Source organism: Trichomycterus rosablanca, chromosome 6, assembly GCF_030014385.1.
Source record: "Trichomycterus rosablanca isolate fTriRos1 chromosome 6, fTriRos1.hap1, whole genome shotgun sequence".
Classification (NCBI taxonomy): Eukaryota; Metazoa; Chordata; class Actinopteri; order Siluriformes; family Trichomycteridae; genus Trichomycterus; species Trichomycterus rosablanca.
In genome coordinates this window covers 9,313,410-9,335,101 of record NC_085993.1, presented here as the reverse complement: position 1 = coordinate 9,335,101, position 21,692 = coordinate 9,313,410, and the positions used below count along the sequence as shown (strand labels likewise).

At 42.2% G+C, this 21,692-nt stretch overlaps 1 protein-coding gene across 5 annotated transcripts in view; it reads right to left on the bottom strand.

Moving 5' to 3' along the window:
* The window catches only part of dlgap4b (discs, large (Drosophila) homolog-associated protein 4b), a 42,842-nt gene extending 25,915 nt beyond the window's left edge, over positions 1-16,927 (bottom strand). The window contains exons 1-6 of one of the 5 annotated variants that reach the window (XM_062997378.1): positions 16,489-16,927; positions 16,057-16,062; positions 13,801-14,567; positions 11,392-11,606; positions 6,415-6,572; positions 5,649-5,836 (exon numbers count right to left, since the gene is read on the bottom strand). In XM_062997378.1, coding sequence (XP_062853448.1) covers positions 5,649-5,836; positions 6,415-6,572; positions 11,392-11,606; positions 13,801-14,567; positions 16,057-16,062; positions 16,489-16,927 — 1,773 coding nt within the window. Of the gene's footprint in view, positions 1-3,237; positions 3,428-5,623; positions 5,871-6,376; positions 6,573-8,704; positions 8,804-11,391; positions 11,607-13,784; positions 14,568-16,056; positions 16,063-16,488 lie in introns of those variants that run through there. The other 4 variants (XM_062997375.1, XM_062997376.1, XM_062997377.1 and 1 more) reach the window with 4 other exon arrangements.
* Positions 16,928-21,692: the final 4,765 nt, after the last annotated feature.

The following is a 21,692-nucleotide window of genomic DNA, read 5'->3' as shown; positions in this document are numbered from 1 at the left end:
ACTTTGTGGATATACTGTAGTATCTTCTGATGCTGCTTTGTGAATTCTGCGATTTTGCGATAATGAATGCAAAAGTATTTTGTATGTCTCCTAAAGCAATCCTAAGTATGACACCACGTTTTTGACTGTTGCCATGTTGATGCAGTGTAAGCATAATGAAGAGTTCTGAGCCTGCTGCTAATGAAAAACAACCCTTCACTGTGGTTAACTGAACTTCTGCTTCACCACGGGGACACGTCATCGGTTCGTTTTCTATAACAGCACGCCTTACAAAGCACATGTTCACACAGTGTGGATCCAGGTACTCCAATTTCCTTTTAAAAAAGCAGAAGTTCGATTAACTGCATCAAATTGCACCTAGATGGCATCTGGCCCAGTATATAGACCAGTCCTGCATACAGTGACAGGGACCCTGAGCAAGATGAAGAGTTAAGATGAGCATGCGTAGTAGTGGTAGTCAAATCCAATATATTAGAAGGCAACACAGCCTTGCATTCACTTATTCACACCTTGGGGCAAAGCCAGCGCACCTTCTGCACATTTAGTAGACGCTTTCTATTTTATACGACTTACAATTCTGACCAAATTCAATGCAAGCATAATTATGGCCAAGAGGCATCTGCCTACGACCTGTGATCTTCGGGTCAATAGTTGAGCCACCACTGCCCTGAGGAAACATGCAAAATGAAACAAAACTCCTCACAGTCAGTGACCAGAGGCTGAGACTGAACCCAAATCTCCAGACCAGTATGCTATATAGCTTTTTCAAAAAAATACTATGATATATATCATTAGCATGATGTAAAGTTATACTACGGTTGTGTTACCAGCTTAAGGCAAACATGTCAACATTCCTATCTGTGGTTCCCCACAGTTCTGAGAAAATACATATTCTACATATTTCTACGTAAACTCATTTACATTCATGGCATTTAGTTCACACTTCGATCCAAAGTGACTTAAAACTGTGGCCAATTACAGAGCAAGCAACTGAAGGTTAAACACTCTGCTCAGGGGCCAAACAGTGGCAACTCAATGGTGGGAGAAAAAAAACAGAAAAAACCTGTGACTAACCCTACTAGTCCAGCACCTTAACCACCAGATTACCACTGCCCTAAAAACTACAGCACTCCAATGTTTAAACCTACTTGAACACAAGGGCATTTACACTTACAGCATTTGGTGGGAACTTTTATCTAAATAGACCTACAACTGTGACCAAATACAATAATCTAAGGGTTTTCTAAGAGCTTGAACCAACCAACTTGGTCAACAGCTGAGTACCCTAACCACTGAGCCACCATGGCCCTATTCTCCTTAACTTATACTTAAACATCCTGCATTTACATTATCAGCACTTAGCAGACTCTCTTATCTAGGGATGTAACGATGCACCACAAGACAGTTAAAAATCAATTCACATGTGTAACGATTTAAATCGGTTTACATGAATCGATATTCACTTTAAACAGCAAAGGGCACTGGCGCTATTCACTTCGCCTGGTTGACGTCACTACAGAGTTGCCAGGTTCGGAATTTTCCAGCCAAATTTATTTATATGAGGATACTTTATTTGTATTATTCATTTATTTATTTGATGTGGGATTTCTTTAAAATCTCATTTTAGTTTTTTTACACAAAAAGGGAAATGTGCAGCATTGTTTTGCATAGTTTGTACCTACCTCAGAAATAAAAGGGCATTCATTATTTAGATGAATAAAAGATAAGCAAAATACAGTATTTTATTTTATTGTTTAAAGAGAAATAATAAAAGGAAACTTTGTCAGAATTTGTCTTCAATTTCATTTTGTTTAAAAAAAACAAAAAAAACAAATTATCATTACATCCCTACTCTTATCCGGAGCGACTTACAAAAGTGCTTCCATAGTGAACATTACCTTACTTTAGTTTACATAAACAACTGTCCAAAAATACAAGAAATGCAAGAAATAAATAAAAAACATTAGTAAGTACATGAACATGTCAGTTTAAGTGCTTAGTAAAGAGATTTTTTGCTTAGTAGAGAGGTTTTTAATCATCTCTTGAAGACAGCAAGAGACTCAGGTGTTCAGACAGACAAAGGAAGCTCGTTCCACCACTTGGGTGCAAGTATAGAAAAGAGCCATGATGCTCGTCTTCCTTAAATGTTGGGAGGATCAAGTCAAGCAAGACGAGTGGCTTGCAGGTTGCGTGGTACAGAGCGGGGTTTCATTAGACCTCGAATGTAGCTTGGGGCTGGTAATAGAAACCTTGTGTTATCTAATAACATCACATAGCTCAGTAAGGAATCGCCTGTCTGTCTGTCGAGTCGCTGAGGAGCCTCTTTGCACATTATACAAATTTAAACATGGTGTGCTGATACGTTAATGCTACTTAATTATTAATTGAGATTCAGTACTCAGTAAAGTGAACCTGGGCACATTAGGAGGATAGAAAAGTGTCTGGCTGATTCAGTGATAGATTTTTATGCCAGTGTATTATTTTATTGATATTTAAGTCTAAGATGCATTTTAAAAGCTTAAGTAGAATCAAATATGACTGTTTAGCTATTATTTATTGGGATTTCGATGTCATGTTTTACTCTTTGGTTACATTTATGACAGAAACGGTAGTTACTGGTTACACAAGATTCATCAGTTCACAAGTTTAATGTCAAACACAGTCATGGACAATTTTGTATCTCCAATTCACCTCACTTGCATGTTTTTGGACTGTGGGAGGAAACCGGAGCACCCGAAGGAAACCCACACAGACACGGGGAGAACATACAAACTCCACACAGAAAGGACCAGGACCGCCCCACCTGGGGATCGAACCCGGGACCTTCTTGATGTGAGGTGACAGTGCTACCCACCGAGCATTCACATTGTCACTTGAACCCAACCAGCCACAACCTTTCACTCACCATGGGCTACACTCTGTCTGCTCTGCCACCTTCCCCTCAATGTCCTGTTTCTTATCTTTGAAAGAAAATTTGGTCAACCTACTAGAAGGGTATTTTAACTATAGGGTGCTATAAAGATATAATACAAGTGAATGATACAGAAATGTAAGCACCGGCACATTCACAACTTCAATACAACCCTGTGTTTGCTGGGGAGCAGGTTGGGGGTGATAAGAGGAGAGCATCCATTACAGCAAACCAACCTAAACAATCCACAATAACAGATACTATAATAAAACCAGGACAAAGAAACAACACGCGTGTAAAAAACACCCAGAGGATGATAGAATTACCTATTCAACAGCCATCATGTCTTGGTACTTGAACTGCATCCGCGTTTTAAACCATCGACTCACCGCTCAGTCCGAATCACAAACCGCAGCTCTTCATCCTCTCTGTGGTAAATTCTTCATAAATATCACGGTTCTTTTTCTAAACCGGTGAAATCGCAGCTAATAATCGGCATTAGAGCCTCAATATCGTGGTCCACGTCGCGGAAAGAAAGGATTCAGAGGAACGCCTCTCTTATTAGTCATTGGAATATTGTCTGAGCAAGCGATACCTCAGTGCAAGCTCATTGGATACTCCACCTGTCACTCAGACTAACTGCGTATGTGATTGGTTTACGGTCTAAGGACCCACCCAAAAGAGCGTGCACGCAACACGGTTGTAATCTGGCTCGCTCCCGCCCCCGTCTGACGCAAATACTGAATGAGACAAACCGTGAGGGAGAAAAAGCGAAGAGGGAGAATAAAGAGGGCGGCAGCGAACAATGTGCTCATGAGGAGATTCATTCATTCATTCATTCATTCATTCATTCATTTATACTAACTGATTAATCCTGATCAGGGTGGCAGAACACTGGGCACAAGGCAGAAATACCACGGGCAATCCATAATAGGGCAACACCCATTTAATCACTTATTCACTCAACCACCCTTTCACACATTGATTCTCTCTCACACTCCCTCACTCTTTCACTCATTTAATCACTCATTCATTTATACTAAACGCTTAGTCCTGGTCAAGGTGGCGGGAACACTGAGCACAAGGCAGAAATACCACGGGCAATCCATAATAGGGCAACACCCATTTAATCACTTATTCACTCAACCACCCTTTCACACATTGATTCTCTCTCACACTCCCTCACTCTTTCACTCATTTAATCATGTATTCATTTATTCATTCATTCACACACTTTCTCACTCTTTCACTCATTTAATCATGTATTCACTCACTCACTCACCCTTTCACACAATGATTCTCTCTCACACTCCCTCACTCTTTCACTCATTTAATCATATATTCATTTACTCATTCATTCACACACTCCCTCACTCATTTAATCACGTATTCACTCACTCACTCACCCTTTCACACATTGATTCTCTCACACTCCCTCACTTTTTCACTTATTTAATCATGTATTCACTTACTCACTCATTCACACACTCCCTCACTCATTTATTCACGTATTCACTCACTCACTCACTCACCCTTTCACACAATGATTCTCTCTCACACTCCCTCACTCTTTCACTCATTTAATCACTCATTCATTTATACTAAATGATTAATCCTGGTCAGGGTGGCGGGAACACTGGGCACATGGCAGAAATACCATGGGCAATCCATAATAGGGCAACACTCATTTAATCACTTATTCACTCACCATTTAACACATTGATTCTCTCTCACACTCCCTCACTCTTTCACTTATTTAATCATGTATTCACTCACTCACCCTTTCACTTGAACATACAAAACTCACAAACAGTGATGTTAAGCCACCTTCGTTAGAAGATGAACACATTTTGTACAGCCAGACATGCTCACTAGGTGTGAATGTGTGTGTGTTTTCCCTGTGATGGACTGGCGACCTGTCCGAGATGTTTCCTACCTTTCACCCAGTGAATTGTACCCAATGCAACCCTGAATAGGATAAAGTGGTGGCAAAAACGACAGTAAATGAGAAAACAATATGAAGTTTTATAAACATGAGAGAAACTATTTGCCCAGTACCTTACATCATTACCATGTCTACAGACTATCCACTTATATATAGATAGATAGATAAAGTGTGCATAGGCAGCTCATTAGTTAAAAAGAAGGGGCGAGTCACACCTCGCTACTAAAGTGCAAGGTTAAGCCCCACACCAGCAACAAAAAAAATAAAAACCCAAGTGCAAAAGGCTTGAGCAAGGTAGAACATCAAAAACCACAACAAAAAATTAGATAAAGATAAATAAATAGGTTTGCCAATGGGCGCCTGATAGTTAGAAACAGATTTTTTATATATATTTTATTTCTGCATTTTCTCCCCTTTTTCTCCCTTTTTAGCGCGTCCAGATTAACTGTTCTTAGAAAATAATCAAAACGTGTTTGTACTTGCTGTCAACTATTTGTTATTAAAATGGATAGATTAAAAGCAAAATTGAACATTATTATATTACATAAAAGGTAAAAACATATTTGAAAACAATAAACCTCAATTAGATATAATTATCACTAAGATAAAATACTTTTAAATATGTTTTATGATGATTTTACCATCCTGTGATAAGAACTGATATGCATATTTTGGATTTTTACACTTTTATAGTGTACCCTGGGAAACAAAATCTACCTGTACAACGAGTTGTTCAATGTAACCTATAATCTTTGGGTGGTACCTACCAGTGCTGGTGCTGTAGGTCCGTACTGTAGTTGCAGTAGGTGGTGGTGAATCTGAATCCAGCGATGCCGTATCGTCATCTTGGGAACAGCCGGCTTGGATGGCACGGAGGTAGCTATGGCTACGGGAGCGGAAGCACGTGGGTAAATCTGGAGTCTCCTCGGCCCTGGAGTAAGAGAGCGTATTTCCGAACACTGAGTCTGAACAGGAGTCGTCTCCATAGTGTTGGTTCAGGTCTGAATCCCGCACCTGATGAGACAGAGACAAGCTGATCTGAGTTGCCAGACTGAAGTGGTTGGCGTGGGGTGCAAAGCCCACTCAAGGTGTAAGATGGTGCATGGTGGTGAGCTGCTTGAAGGAATTTGTAAGTGATTGAGTGTTGTACTATTGTACATTTTACTTAGACAATACCAGGATTGGTCAAACTCAAGCTGTTGAGGGATAAGGGCCTTACAATCCAACAGTGGCAACCTGGCAGTAACGGGGCTAGAACTAGCAACCTACTGATTACTAGTCCAGCACCATAACCGCTGAGCTACCACTGGCCAAAACCTTCTGATCCCACATTTAGAAGTCATTTCCACTGCCAAGTGACCTGTACTGTACCTGCTTTTCGGTACAACACATTCTATGGCCAATATTTGTCAATGGTGATTGCATTGCTGTATCCTTGATATGTTAGTTCAAATGGTCAAGCCGTTCAATTAGGAGAGGCTTCCACACACGTTGGGCCATGTAGTCTATATAATGCACACGTGCATATCATACACCACTATATTACCCAGAAAAGAGCTGACCTGACTGATGCAACTGTTGCGTCCGAGTGTGCTGCAGCCTTGACTGAAGTCATCATCATCCCACCGAGGGAACGATGAGTTCACTGAACCGCCAATACAGTCCAGGTTATCCACACTGCGATTTGCAGAAAACTCTCGTAGAGACGGAAGACAGCTAAGAAAAAGAGAAAAGACAAGAGAAAAGGAACCACATTTTGATTTGATTGTGTAATAACAGTGAGTGATTATTTACTGTATTGAGTTCTGAGCTTTACACACAAAGCAAATGGAAAAAGCCATAAAAAGCTTAATGCAATGACGTGGCAGCTACACTGTTCTTTACTTTCATTTGTCTGTTTGCATTTTCTTTCAATGTAGTCATTTCTAATTCCTTATGGCAAGTACTCACACCGGCCGAGAAATGACACTGACTAGCATTCACCCCCGCTCTCTTCTTTAAACCAACCAGCAGTGGATTCTAAAAGAGTACTGTGGCTCTTAACATATATATATATATATATATATATATATATATGTATGTATGTATGCATATGTATATGTATATACACACACACACACACACACACACACACACACACACACACACACACACACCAATGAGGCATAACATTATGACCACCTTCCTAATATTGTGTTGGTCCCCCTTTTGCTGCTCCATACCCAACAAACTGTGATGCACTGTGTATTCTGACACCTTTCTATCAGAACCAGCATTAACTTCTTCAGCAATTTGAGCTACAGTAGCTCGTCTGTTGGATCGGACCACTTGGGCCAGCCTTCGCTCCCCTCGTGTATGAGCCTTGGCCGCCCATGACCCTGTTGCTGCTTTACCACTGTTCCTGACTACTGCAGACCGGGAACACTCCACAAGAGCTGCAGTTTTGGAGATGCTCTGACCCAGTCGTCTAGCCATCACAATTTGGCTCTTGTCAAACTCAAATCCTTACGCTCGCCCATTTTTCCTGCTTCTAACACATCAACTTTGAGGATAAAATGTTCACTTGCTGCCTAATATATCCCACCCACTAACAGGTGCCGTGATGAAGAAATAATCAGTTATGCCTAGTCGGTGTATATATATTGCGATTATGGCCTTAAACCAGTGCCTTGAACAGAAAGCAGGAGCTAATGATATGAAACCTTATTCAACCTTCCATCCCTCAGACACAACCAATTGTGACTGTTAAACACCTGGCCATGTTTGGACCAAAGCAATCTAATTTGTTTACTTATACTGACAGAAAAGCAGCATTAAGTCTATAGCTGTCTTTAATGTTTCATTGTCTGTTTTACCACCACTTCATCCTACTCAGGGTTGGGTGGGTCCAGGTAGGCAAAATGTAGGAAACACACTGGACAGGATGCTAGTCCATGTTAGGGCAAACACACATATCTAGGGAAATATAGTATCTCCAGTTGGCCTGACTGCATGTCTTTGGACTGTGGGAGAAAACCCACGCAGACATGGGGAGAACATGCAAACTCCTCACAGAAAGGACCCGGACCGCTGTACCTGGGAATCAAACCCAGGACCTTCTTGCTGTGACGTGACAGCGCAACCCACTGAGCCACCCTTGCAGAACTAATGCCCTTACTAATAAATAATCTCACAGTAAGAGTACTGAGAGCTGAGAAACTACACAATCTGATTTTAGGGTGTCAAAACCATGGGACTTTTTACCACTTATCACTGGCACAATGCAGCAACATACCCAAGACAGGATGCCAGTCCATCACAGCGCCTCGGACATCACCCCTCAGACACAGCCAACCATGTTAATATGTAGATGCTCAACCGGTTAATAGCACATCTGGGGATTCAAACCCTGGATTACAGTGATAATGAGCTAGCACAGTTTACTGTTGCGCCTCCCTAATTCTAAGAATAACACAATATCACGTTGTTTTCTTTAAATGAGTAAAACATCTGTACATCATTTGCATCATTTGGTTTCACGTTGTAAGTGGGTTGCCAAATGTTTATGAGGGAAAAGTTTGATAAAAGTGGCAGAATCATCTCTCCACAGCTGAACCTGGATGAACACTTGGTTCGACGTCGATGGTTAATTAGCTCCCTTCTATCCCAAACTCGTCTGATCTGGACTCTTTGTAACAGAAAATGCAATTTTGACAGCACTGGTGGCAGCATTTGCACGTATTACGTGATGAATATGGACCCAGGTTGTTTGATGGAGTGGATTGCTGAGCTGGAGAATGGTGGTATGGCTCCCCCCAGCGTGCTGCTTGAGGAGCTGCAGCCGACCTGCATCCCGTCACTGCACTGACCTTATGGAGCGCCCGATCTGCTGCAGGGTGGCGATGCTGTGGAGGGGAGACCACAGGGCCTCCAGATCCCCCTGGAGCATCGAGTAATCCAGCGGACGGCTGGCAGATGGGACATTGGAAAGTAAGGAGAGCAAGAGGGTAAAAAAGTTAAATAGTACCAGGGTGGAGTTATTAGGGTGATCACTGACGTGGATGGAATAGAAAAATTTTACAGATGGGACGGATGAAAAAATATTTTAGTAATGAAAACACTCTGACCAAAAGATTATGACTATAATTCTGATCAGGGTCACCGTGGCTCTGGTGCCACTAGTAAACACAGAATACATAGCCAGAATACACCCTGATCAAGGAACCAAAGCATCAAAGGGAACCACATACTCACTCACTCACACCTAGGGGCAATTTTGAACAGCCAGTACACCATATAGCTTCTGCATGTTTTAGACAAATTTTGGAGAACCAGTGTTGGGAGACTATTTTGGAGACTTTATTTTGGAGAACCAGTGTTGGGAGACTATTTTGGAGACTTTATTTTGGAGAACCAGTGTTGGGAGACTATTCTGATTTCTGGTCTGGTCTGGTCTGGTCTGGTCTGGTCTGGTCTGGTCTGGTCTGGTCTGGTCGTTAGCTTGTTAATCTTCTTTTGGTTTGTTTAGTTTATTTTGTTAGTCCTGTTTAGTGTGTTTAGCTCTCTTTTGTCTAGTTAGCCTGTTTAGCCTTTGTTTGTTAGCTTTAGCCTATTTAGCCCTGTTAGCCCAGTTTAGCTCTTTGTTCCTGTTTTATTCCTGTTTGCTTCTGTCTGCCCCGTTTGTCAGGTTTATCTCTTGTCTTAGTCCAGTTCATGTTCAGCTTTGTTCGTTTGTGATTAGCATAAGCATTTAGTTTAGTCCTAGCTTTGTTTGCGTACGTTTAGATTAGTTTAGTTCATGTTTAGCAGTTAGCTTTAGCTTAGTTCAGGTACGTTTAGGTTGGCATTAGCTTAGCATAGGTTTTTCATGTGTTTAGTTAGCTTAGCATTGTTAGCTTAGGTCTTGTGTTCATTTGTCTTGTTTTGTAATCTGTCCTGTTTTGTTGTTGTTAAACATTTTGTCAATTTCATCTCTGCGTGTGTGTCCGCCCCCTTCTTGTCTCGTCATAGCCCAGCGTTACACCAATACAAACAAGCTGCTGGCCTGCTCAAAAGACACAATAGTCTGTGTCAAAACGTAGGAGCGGCCAAACGGGGGTTCATCTACTTGGTGCTGCAACAACAGCTCCCACTTTCTGGTCATGCTTAGACTGTAAGAATTTTAGCATCTAAAATCCTGATCCCAAAAATCCCAAACAGAGGCTGATCTGTTATAAGACATTCAAATTATTTTAGTTAGATAGAGTAAGGTAAAGTGGTAATAAAGTATTAAATAATATAATAATATAAAATAATAAATAATATAAATGGGCAGTTGTAGCCTAGCGAGTAAGGTACTGGACTAGTAAGTAGAAGGTCACTGGTTCAAACCCCACCACTGCCAGGTTGCCACTGTTGGGCCCTTGAGCAAGGCCCTTAACTCTCAATTGCTCAGACTGTATACTGTCACAGTACTGTAAGTCGCTTTGGATAAAATGTAAATGTAGAATGTAGAATTTAAATAAATCAGGAGAAAAAACAATAAAAATAAACTTAAAAATGAAACCCCATGTCTTGCTTCTATATTTTGGAAATGCTCTTATTTTTAAATGTGCAACGGTAGAATGGAAAGACTGCAAGGCAACTGTTATTGAAATACAAATACATTTTCTGCATATCCCAGCTTGTTTGGAAGAGCTTGTTTGGTCAGAGCGTGGGGTCAGCAATTGTACAGTGATCCTGGAACAGAAAGGGTTAAGAGCCTTCCTCAAGGGCCCAACAGTAGCTGCATTGTATTAACCCTAATACATTCTGATTGATAACCCAAAGCTCTACCCACTAGGCTACCACTGGAAAAGGAACATCACATCGTCTCTGGGACACTCTGCTCTCCCTGGGCAGTTTTATCCTGGGGCCCAAAATGCCACAACATTGGTTTCAGTTCTCGGAACGATACAGCTCACTGGTATCGTATGGCAGCACAAAACTGAACAGGAGCAAGCCTGATATAACAGCTTCAGAAAAACAGCAGGTTTGCCAACACAGGAGCTGGCAAGTGTGAGTGAGAAACTGTGATATATAGAAAAACTTCCACCTGGAGCGAATTAATACTCACAAGGTGCAGGTGATTGTCAGTTTGGAGAAATAGACACAATAATCATCTGTGCTTCAATGCCTTCTCTGTCAGCCAGAATAGCAAAGCAGAAGGACTCTTAATAAGGCACACTGCCAAACTTCTTCAGCAGCTGCAACGTTATATCTACACTGTTTTTTTTTTACCCTATTTTTATGCCCAGCTTTTTCTATGAGCACCATAGGGATATACAGCAGCATCTCAATAGTTTTAGACTTTGTAACAAAACCCTTAAAATGTAAATTTGATTCCCATCCTCAAAAGAAGAGGAGCAATGTTGCTAATTAATACCACTCCACCGTGCCTTCTCACAGTTTCCTGTTTAGACAAATGTGTGGGACGTTAGCCGTGCTAAATTTAACACAAATGAGCACAGCTTGATTAAATAAGTGTGTGCGTTTTGAAATCAGTGCATTTGTTCGGTTCAAATAGCTGTACGCTCACTTTCTGGAAGGGAACTGGTCAGTGAGGGACTGCTGCGTGGCTCGTAGGTAGCTCTGTCTGCGAGAGGCAGTTTTTGGTGAGGGTTTCAGGCTGACGTCCGAGTCGTCGCTGTCCTCCAGGTCCGCCATTGCCTTCACGTAGCTGCCGCTGCGCATCCTCCTGCATGGGATTTCACCTCGACTTAAAGTCCCACTCCAATCTTCTGTAGAGGGCATCTGCACACAGTTTAATAAAGAAAGACACATCGCATATTACTAGATTTTACAATACATTTATACCTCTTGTCTAAACAGGTGCAAAAAGTTTGTGAACCGGCGCTCAGGTGGCGCAGCAGTGCTGGGATGCTGAACTCTCCGGTCAGATGGGCTTCTCCAGCAGGCACAATTGGCAGTGCTTGCAGCAAACAAAATTGCCCACTAGTCTGCTGATTGGGAAAAGACTGGACTAAAAAGGTGTGGAGACTTCGAAGCTCTGTAAGAATGCTGGTTAGTAGCCCGAGCCTGTATAGCAGTGGAGGAACGCTGAGAAGGTCTTTAAAGTGCATTTGGGGTGCTCAGGTGGCGCATTAGTAAAACACGCTAGCACACCAGAGCTGACATTTTTAACTCGTTAGTTCTCTGCCACCTGGCAGGCTGGGTGCCTACACGAACAATGATTGGCTGTTTTTCTAGGAGGTTGCCAGACGGGACCTCATAACTGATGCAATTACGACCTCTGCTGGGTAATTGATGGCACCTGCACAGAGACGAGGAATAATGCGTTTATCAGGGTGTGACTCTCTGTACACAATGCTGATCTGCAAATGAACTCGCCTTCAGCTTCTTCAGCTTCCAAAGAGTGAGCTGGTGTGGCATGATGGTAAGAGCCACGCTGCTTGTAATAGCAGTGCCGGATTCCATGGGGTTTGAAGCCTAGACTGGGCTAAAAAAATCAGAAGGTGCATGGTGCAATAACCTAACCATTAACCTACGCAGAGTACCCGTACTGCCTGGATAAATAAGTGGGTTGTATCAGAAAGGGCATCAGGTGTGAAAACTGTGCCAAATCAAAAACGCAAATGAATGATCCACCGTGGCGACGCCTAACGAGAGCGGAGTAAGGAACCTTTTATTATTCAGCTTCCAAAATGTAGCATAACTACAACTGTATTTCTAACGTCCTTTAAAATAAGTTTCGGTTAATGGGTCAGTAGATGTGCTTATTTGTTGCACAATAATTAATTTAATAAATAATTACATAATAATAATAATAATAATAAAATAATTAATAATGCAATAATAATAAATAACAATAAAATAATAATATAATAATCCAAATAATATAACAATAATAATACAAATTCATTAATAATGCAAGAAATAATTTAATAAATAATTATTTGCTGCAAAAAGCCGGTCACATCACAACCCACACATCCAAACTCATTTCATAAATTGGGACACTAAACACTCAACACTCAAAAAGTTCTTAGTTTAAGGGTTCTGCTTTGCTCTGCTTTCTCAATCATATTTATACCGATCAGCCATAACATTTAAACCACCTCCTTGTTTCTACACTTACTGTCCATTTTATCAGCTCCACTTACCATATAGAAGCACTTTGTTGTTCTACAATTACTGACTGTAGTCCATGTGTTTCTCTACATCCTTTTTTTTTTTTACCTGCTTTCACCCTGCTCTTCAATGGTCAGGACCTCCACAGGACCACCACAGAGCAGGTATTATTTAGATGGTGGATCATTCTCAGCACTGCAGTGACAATGACATGGTGGTGGTGTGTTGTACTGGTATGAGTGGATCAGACACAGCAGCACTGCTGGAGTTTTTAAATACCATGTCCACTCACTGTCCACTCTATTAGAAACTCCTACCTAGTTGGTCCACCTTGTAGATGTAAATTCAGAGACGATCGCTCATCTATTGCTGCTTATCGTCGAGACCTTCATCAGTGGTCACAGGACGCTGCCCACGGGGCGTTGTTGGCTGGATATTTTTGGTTGGTGGACTATTCTCAGTCCAGTAGTGACAGTGAGGTGTTTAAAAACTCCATCAGTATTGCTGTGTCTTATCCAAGCATACCAGCACAACACACACTAACACACCACCACCATGTCAGTGTCACTGCAGTGCTGAGAATCATCCACCACCCAAATAATACCTGCTCTGTGGTGGTCCTGGGAGAGTCCTGACCATTGAAGAACAGCATGAAAGGGGGCTAACAAAGCATGCAGAGAAACATATGGACTACAGTCAGTAATTGTAGAACTACAAAGTGCTTCTATATGGAAAGTGAAGCTGATAAAATGGACAGTGAGTGTAGAAACAAGGAGGTAGTTTTAATGTTATGACTGATCGGTGTAAATAATGAATTAAAATAACAACATAGTTCAGGACTCACTCTGCCTTGCACCTGTAGATACTGGCAGGCCAGTTCCTGCTGGCATGACTTAGACTTGAGCAGAGAACGATCCATTGTGGCTGAGCCCTTCTGGCACAACTGCTTACTCTGAGCCAGCGTAAGCGTGGACCAGGGGCTACTCTTCCCATAACTCCCCTCCACCACCATCGTTCTTCCTCCCCCTCCTTTACCTCCCCCAGGGCCTGGGAGTGCCAGGATCCCCTGGTGCTTTAGGTCGTTGCTGCTCTTTGAGGTTTTCAGTTTGTGCTCGCTGATGGTGTTGTAGCCGTGCATTAGGTACTTGGAAGATGCTTGACTCTCCAGCGCCGACCCTGAGGCCGAGCTCTGTCGGCCAAGAGTCATCATGGACACGGGGTTCCTGTAGTTACTGATGTCACTGTCCAGATCGTCTGAGCTCCAGTAGCCTGACATGTTAGAGCGTGGGCGCCTTTTTGCTTGGCCCCCGCTCTTGGCGCGGTCTTTGCTTTTGCTGCGGCGGTGATGTTTGTCCTCACTGCTGCTGCCTGAGCGCCCGTTCATGTTCCCTTTTATAGCCGAGCTTTCTAATGACTGTGACTTGGCAAACAGTTTTTGGACAGAGTGGACCAAGTAGCGGATTTTCCCGGGGCTATCTGTGCGCTGTTGCTGCTGTTGTTTCGTCGCCTCCACGGTGGTGCTACGATGGAACTGTAACGTGCTGAATCCATCCCGCTGTGCTGGCAACGGCTTATCAAACTGGTCAAGGAGGTTGGACGGCACACGGTTCATCTTCCCTGCACCTAGAAGCCAAGAAAATAGGGAGATTACTAATGCTAGGCAGACTTAGATCTACCGGCTTACATGTCATAAAACGTTTTTAAAAATGTGGAAATTAGCAGGTTGAGATCTCTTTAAAGAATAGAATCCCCCCCCCCCCCATTTTTCTCCCCTAATCTAGTCGTGTCCAATTACCCTGATTGGGTCCTCTATACTGATTCGACCCTTCACCGCTGACTGAGGATGCCTCTCAACTGACATACGCCCCCTCCGGCACGTACAGTCAGTACAGACTGCATTTTTCACCTGCACGAGTCAAATTCATACAATGACGAGCACTTTGTATGGAGGGCCACACCCCCATCAGCATTATTCCTCAGCCCTGTGCAGGCGTCATCAGTCATCCAGCAGGGGCCGCAGTTGCACCAGTTATGAGGACCTATGATACGACTTTTTTACCCTCTAACCCTGAACAACAGCGGATCATTGTTCATGCAGCCACCCAGCCCAGTCGGAAAGGCACCGCTGCACCACCTGAGCAGCCATAAAAAATAGAATATTATGAAATACTATGCTGCCTACGTGAATGATAATATCTGATTAAGTCTGTGACCGTGTGAAACAATTAGACAGGTTTTTTAATTTACACACTTTTTAACACCTTTAATTGCTTAAAATACCCTGGTTGCATTGTCATAATTAAAAGAAAGCAGGCTGCCATTATTTGGTTTACCCTTTGCTAGTAAAATTCTATTTATCTTTCGCATTCCAAAGCATTGGTACCGCTGGGTGTTGTTGGGCAGTAATGTTGGGTGTTTTGCAGGACTTGACGTTGTGTTTGATTTGGTAAAAGTCTTTTGGGATTGGAGATTCCCCAGCCCCCCAGCACAAAACAGTCATAGAGCAGAAGTATTTACTTTAGTAAATATTTACACTGTTTTATAGTCCAGTATGGTGTGCTTTACACTCCTTTAGTCTCAATCCATAAACCTCCATAAGGATCTTGTGCTGACATAACTTCAAGAGACAATTTGATGCCTGGAAAGTCTTTTTTGGACTAGTGCTTTGAGATTGAGATGTTGATGCTTCTATATTTCCACTTCACAAAAACATCTGTTTGTACCCACAACTACATCTAAAAGGACCTCTGTAGTCTTGAGTACCAGGACATTACCAGCAGGTCCTGGTGCATCTCTTCTACAGGTAAATAATGCACACGTGCTTGACCGTCCACATGTTTCATCAAACAAGATGACCTTCTTCCATTGCTTCCAGTTCCAGTGCGTGTGCCCAATGTAGGAGCTTTCAAAAGTGGACAGGAGTTAGCATGGGCACTGCGACTACGTGGCCCCATACACAGTAGGGTTCAATGCGCTGTGTATTCATCACCAGGATTAAACTGTTCTCCAATTTAAGCCTCAGTAGATCTTCTGTTGGTCTGCACCTCTGGTATTGATGAGTCTTGGTTGGCCAAGAACCTGTGGGTCGTTTGTGGCTTGTTTCTCCTTGAACTGGCTACTCAACATGGGTGTGACACCAATTGAGACTTTGTTAACTGACATCAGTGCCCAGCCATACAAATACTCTTTGACTGAAAGGGCACAAATTCCTGCATATGTACTTTAAAGTCTTGTGAGAAGCCTTCTCAGAAGAGTGGCTGTTGTTATAGCTGAAAAGATCACATAAGATCACTCTGTTTCAATACCATTTGTTTTTGAAATGGGATGTTCAACAGGTTCATGGTAAGGTGTCCAAATACTTTTGGCCATATAGTGTATGTTTGGTTATGTAGTGCATCAGTACAAATCCAGGCAAAGTGAGCATGTACAGTCCAGCACATCTCATATGTGTCTATGCTTAAAAACTATATAAATATTCACATTAATTCTAATTCTAAATGCACAAACATCTTTACTGGAATTCAACCTCCTATTCATTCCTCACCTGATATCGTTGCAGATCCACTGGTAATCATAGTGGTGCGTCCTACTCCTAGGCCCATGTTCATCCCCATGCCCATGGACATGGAGGTGTCCAGCGTGCCTGTGCTTATGCCCCCGATGCCGTCTCTACCCGGGGGCGAGTAGTCACCCTGATCATAGTGGGAGTTGTAGTGGATGCGAGGGAAGGTGCTGCTGGAGGACAGCTGGTTATTAAGGGGCATCAGGCAATCTGGGGGAAGGCCACCAGGGCTGGGTGAAGAAGAGAAGTGATGGGGGTCCAACCCTCCATAGTGATCCATGCTAGATGTGGGTAGCAGGTAAGATTGGCGTGAGAGCGTGGAGCTGGCCGAGGGTGGGTACAATGGTTCCCGATGAGAGGGCGAGCGTGGAGGATCACATTCGGAGACATGGCGTACGCGGTGGGGGGTGTAGCCTTTCATGATGCAAAGTGGCGACCCCCCAGAAGGCCTCTAAATTAGCAGCATGGTTACACCAGGGATATTGATGCACCCCGGAGGTGATGTCCTGGAAAAATGGGAAGAGAGACAGATAAAAAGCACAAGATTTGTATTAACATGTAAGGCAGTTGTAGCCTAGTGGTTAAGGTGCTGGGCTAGTAATCAAAAGGTCACTGGTTTGAGCCCCACCACTGCCAGGTTGCCACTGTCACAGTACTGTAAGTTGCTTTGGAAAAATGCGCCTGACAAATGCCGAAATTTTACACGTGTCACACTGGCTGAGAAGAACTGCAGACTAGCACTCACCCCCTTTAACACATCCCTTCTAATTTTTGAACTAATGTGCTTAAGCCACAACAGTTGCTAACAGATGTAATAAATCAATTATATAATGGAAATTCTATGCTTCCAACTTTCCAGCAACTGTTTAGGGAAGGACATATCTATAAAGACATGAAGATAAACCTGGTTTAAAGAAACTCCAGTGACCTGCACAGAGCCCTGACCTCAGACCCACTGAACAGTATTGAAATGAACCGGAACATCAAGAGAGGCTTTCGTGACCAACATCAGAGCCTAGCCATCAGTGATGGGAACTCCGAGTCGCACACACAGTGACTTCAGACTTGACTCGGATTCGTTTCAAATGACTCGGACTCGACTCGTGACTCGCAAAAAATGACTTGTGGACAGCAAAAGTCAGCAACATTTGTTACGTGTGACAATTATACTGTATATATGGATGATCCGACATCATTCTGATCGTGTCATTTTCTGCTCTCTAATAACGCTCTGGCTGTCTTAACCCGCAACGCACGCAATGGATAAAAGTTACAGCCAGCTTCCGGCAAAGTGATGAAGCGTCGCTCCCTACTGAAAATGGTGGAATACCCTACGTAGTGCACTTCACAGTAACAGATAATGTGAATGGAACGCGTCTACAGAATTGGCACTAATGATTTTAAGAACTGCTTTCTGACCCAATCAGACCTTCTGATTTTAATTGTTAGTAAGAAATGCTGTTATTGAGGAGGTGGGAGAAAGGAGGATGATAGCCAAGCTGTCATCCATCCTGGACAACACCACATGAGTCTGTAGGGGACCTAACAAGCTCCTTCAGCACCAGACTCCTCCACCCCCCGTGTAAAAAGGAGCGCCACCGCAGGCCCTTCATTCCAGCAGCCATCAGGGCTTACAACAATAATAATATGTAATATGTCACTCATACCTATACTTAAATGTTCATGGTGTAATAAGAAGTGCAATATGTAATTTATTATAATAAGTGCAATACGTAATATATTTTGCATATTTCTAATGTATATATTATTTTTTGATATTTTTTAGAGTAAACAACTACACACTATGTGTGCAATATTTTAACTTAGTTGAATTCCTTTCTGTTTTTTCTACTGCTGTAACAAGTTAATTTCCCTAAGGGGATCAATAAAGTCTTATCTTATCTTATCTTATCTTATCTTATCTTATCTTATCTTATCTTATTTGCATTTATTCAGTTTGTAGCGTCACACAGATGATTGTCAATGAAACGCTTGATTGGCTTTCTAACGAGTTCATGTTCAAAATAACGGATTATATTCCTAATGGGACACACGGTTATACATTTAATAGCATCTGGAACAAGCCAAGGTAAGCAGTATTATGGATTTTTTGCTGTTTTGGGGATTTTGCCACTGTGCCGTAATTTGCAATGAAAGTTTAAGTTTAAGCTTTTAACTGGTACCTAAGTAAAGGCACTAAGTAAAACGGCAAAATACAGTCGCTAATCTGTTGTTGTTTTTTCTGAACTTACATATTATTTGTTTATTTCTACGCTACATTTCCAATATTTTTTTTGTGTGTATTATATTGACTCGTGACTTGACTCGTACTCTAGCCTAAAGACTCGTGACTCGACTCGGACTCGTATTTTGTGATTTGTGAACATCTCTGCTAGCCATACAAATGCTCTATTGACTGAATGGGCACAAATTCCCACAGATGTAACTAAAAGTCTTGTGAGAAGTTTTTTCAAAATAGTGGCTGTTTTTATAGCTGAAAAGATCACATAGAGGTCATTCTGTTTTAATAGCATTTGTTGTAATGTTGTAATCGGATGTCCAACAAGCTTATGATCAAGTGTCCAAATGCTTTTGGCCATATAGTGCATTATTTTAGAAATGAGCCAGTATTTTTTGGACAACATCCTTTCTAGCGAACCCTTTTCTGCTCAGTTTCTTAAAATTGGAGCAAACAAATTAGATGAGGAGCAGAACATTCACTTAATTTATCAGCATCAATCCTCTCTGCTTCTTTTCTACACCCCAGGCATCGAGACAAATCAAAACAAGGTTCAAATGAAACAAAAATAGAGCTTTCTGGTGATAATTCAGCTCATCATGGTTGAAAAAAAGATGGCTTGCATGTATTATCTCAAGAACACTAAACCCAAAGTGATGTTTTGAGGTGGAACCATCCCACATTACACATCATTACACACTATAAAAACATGAATGGAGTGAAAGTACCTGAACAAATTAGAGGACGATTAAATTTTATTGCAACCCCCTCATCCCATTAAATCTGGATGTTGTAACAAGAACACAACCCCAGATGTGTTAAAGTGTTGCAGTGGTAAAATTCCGTAGCCCACTATTGCTGGATCCAGGGTTTGAATCCCTAAAACTGGTGACATAACTGGATATGGTCTGCTGTATGATCAGGGGTTGGGGGTTTGGGGAAGGAGATTAGCATCCTGTCTGGCTGTGTTACATGCCGCCCAGTAATTTTGGGGAAACTGGAGTTGTGCTCATTTAATCAATAGAATCAGTGAGTTCAGGCACTGATGTTGGAAGAGAAAATCTGGCTCACAATCCAAGTTTAATTAAAACCAAAAGTGTTGAACTGGCGCCCAAGTGGTGCAGTGTGATATTCCGCTGACGCACCAGCACCAAGTTTCTGAACTCCCACGTTTGAGGCTCGGTGTTGCCACCGGTCGGCTGGGCGCCATCTGGCGGGCATAATTGGCAGTGCCTGCAGCAGATACTAATTGGCCACCGTATCTGCAGGGTGGGGACTATATTTGGGTGGGTGGGTCTTCATACGCTGTGTAGGGACCCTGATTGGCAGAAGAGATGCCCGTGCAGGAAGCACGAATGAGAAGAGGAGAAAAATCAGGAGAAAAACGGGGAGAAAAATGCATAAAAATAATAATAAAAAAAGTGTTAAACTGGGTTAAAACCAAGGTTCTGTATAGGGAACTAGAGCTTCTTTGCACATAACTCATCAAACCATGTCTTTATAGACATTGTTTTGTGCTCAGAGGCATAATCATTCTGAAAGAGAAAGGGAAATTCCCCAAACTGTTGTTCCCCAAACATATAATTTACCATGTTAGCCATAAATGTAGCAGAAACAACTAAATTCAATCAAAAATGGGTGTCCACATATATTTGGCCATATAGTGTACATCTCCATTGCAGCTTGGCTCTTTCATATGCTCTGATCTTGCTATATAGCCATTCACAGTGAGTGACCGCTACCGCATATGGTGCGCCCAGACTGTCTGGCCTGGTAATGCCTACTTGGCATCACAGCACATGCCAGAGAGAAGGTAGGCGTTTTCAAACCATTCAGTCGGGACTAAAATGCAGCAAGCTAATGCTACTTAATACTTCTTTAATTCAGATTTTAAGATTGGGATGGGACAGTTAAAGGAATCTGTCTGGTCAGACAATCCTTATCAGGGGCTAGTCTTACAGGATACATCAGCATGCAGTTACTGGAACCGAAGAACCACAGGAGGAGTATCATAGGAAAATAGAAGAAATCTGAAACAAAGCAATCTATCAACTACACACAGTTTAATAGATAATACTTTACGGGAAAGAGGCATTAATACAACCCCAAATCAGAAAAAGTTGGGACAGCATGGAAAATGCAAATAATAAAAAACACAGAGTTTCCTACATTTACTTTGACTTTTATTTAATTGCAGACAGGATGAACCTGAGATATGTCATGTTTTATCTGCTCAACTTCATTTCATTTATTAATAAACATCCATTCCTGCATTTCAGGCCTGCAACACATTCCAAAAAAAGTTGGGACAGTAAAGCATTTACCACTTTGTAATGTTGCCATTCCTTTTCACCACACTAAAAAGACGTTTTGGCACAGATGAGACCAAGTGATTTAGTGTTTCAGCTTTTATTTTGTCTCATTCTTCCTCCAAACACGTCTTACATGTACAACAGTACGGGGTCGTCGTTGTCACATTTTTCATTTAAAATTTTTTCACACATTCTCTATTGGGGACAGATCAGGATTGCAGGCAGGCCAGTCCAGTACCCGTACCCTCTTCTTCTGTAGCCATGCCTTTGTAATGTGTGCAGCATGTGGTTTTGCATTGTCTTGTTGAAAAATGCTGGACGTCTCTGGAAAAGATGACGTCTTGAGGGCAGCATATGTTGCTCTAAGATCTCGCTGTACTCTGCATTAATGCTGCTATCACAGAAGTGTAAATGACCTTTGCCAAGGGCACTGACACAGCCTCATGCCATGACAGACCCTGGCTTTTGGACTTGTTGCTGATAACAGTCTGGATGGTCCTTTTCGTCTTTGGTCCGGAGCACATGGCGTCCATTTTTCCCAAAAAAAACCTGGAATGCTGATCCATCTGACCACAATACACGTTTCCACTGTGTGATGGTCCATCCTAAATGCCTCAGAGCCCAGAGAAGTCAAT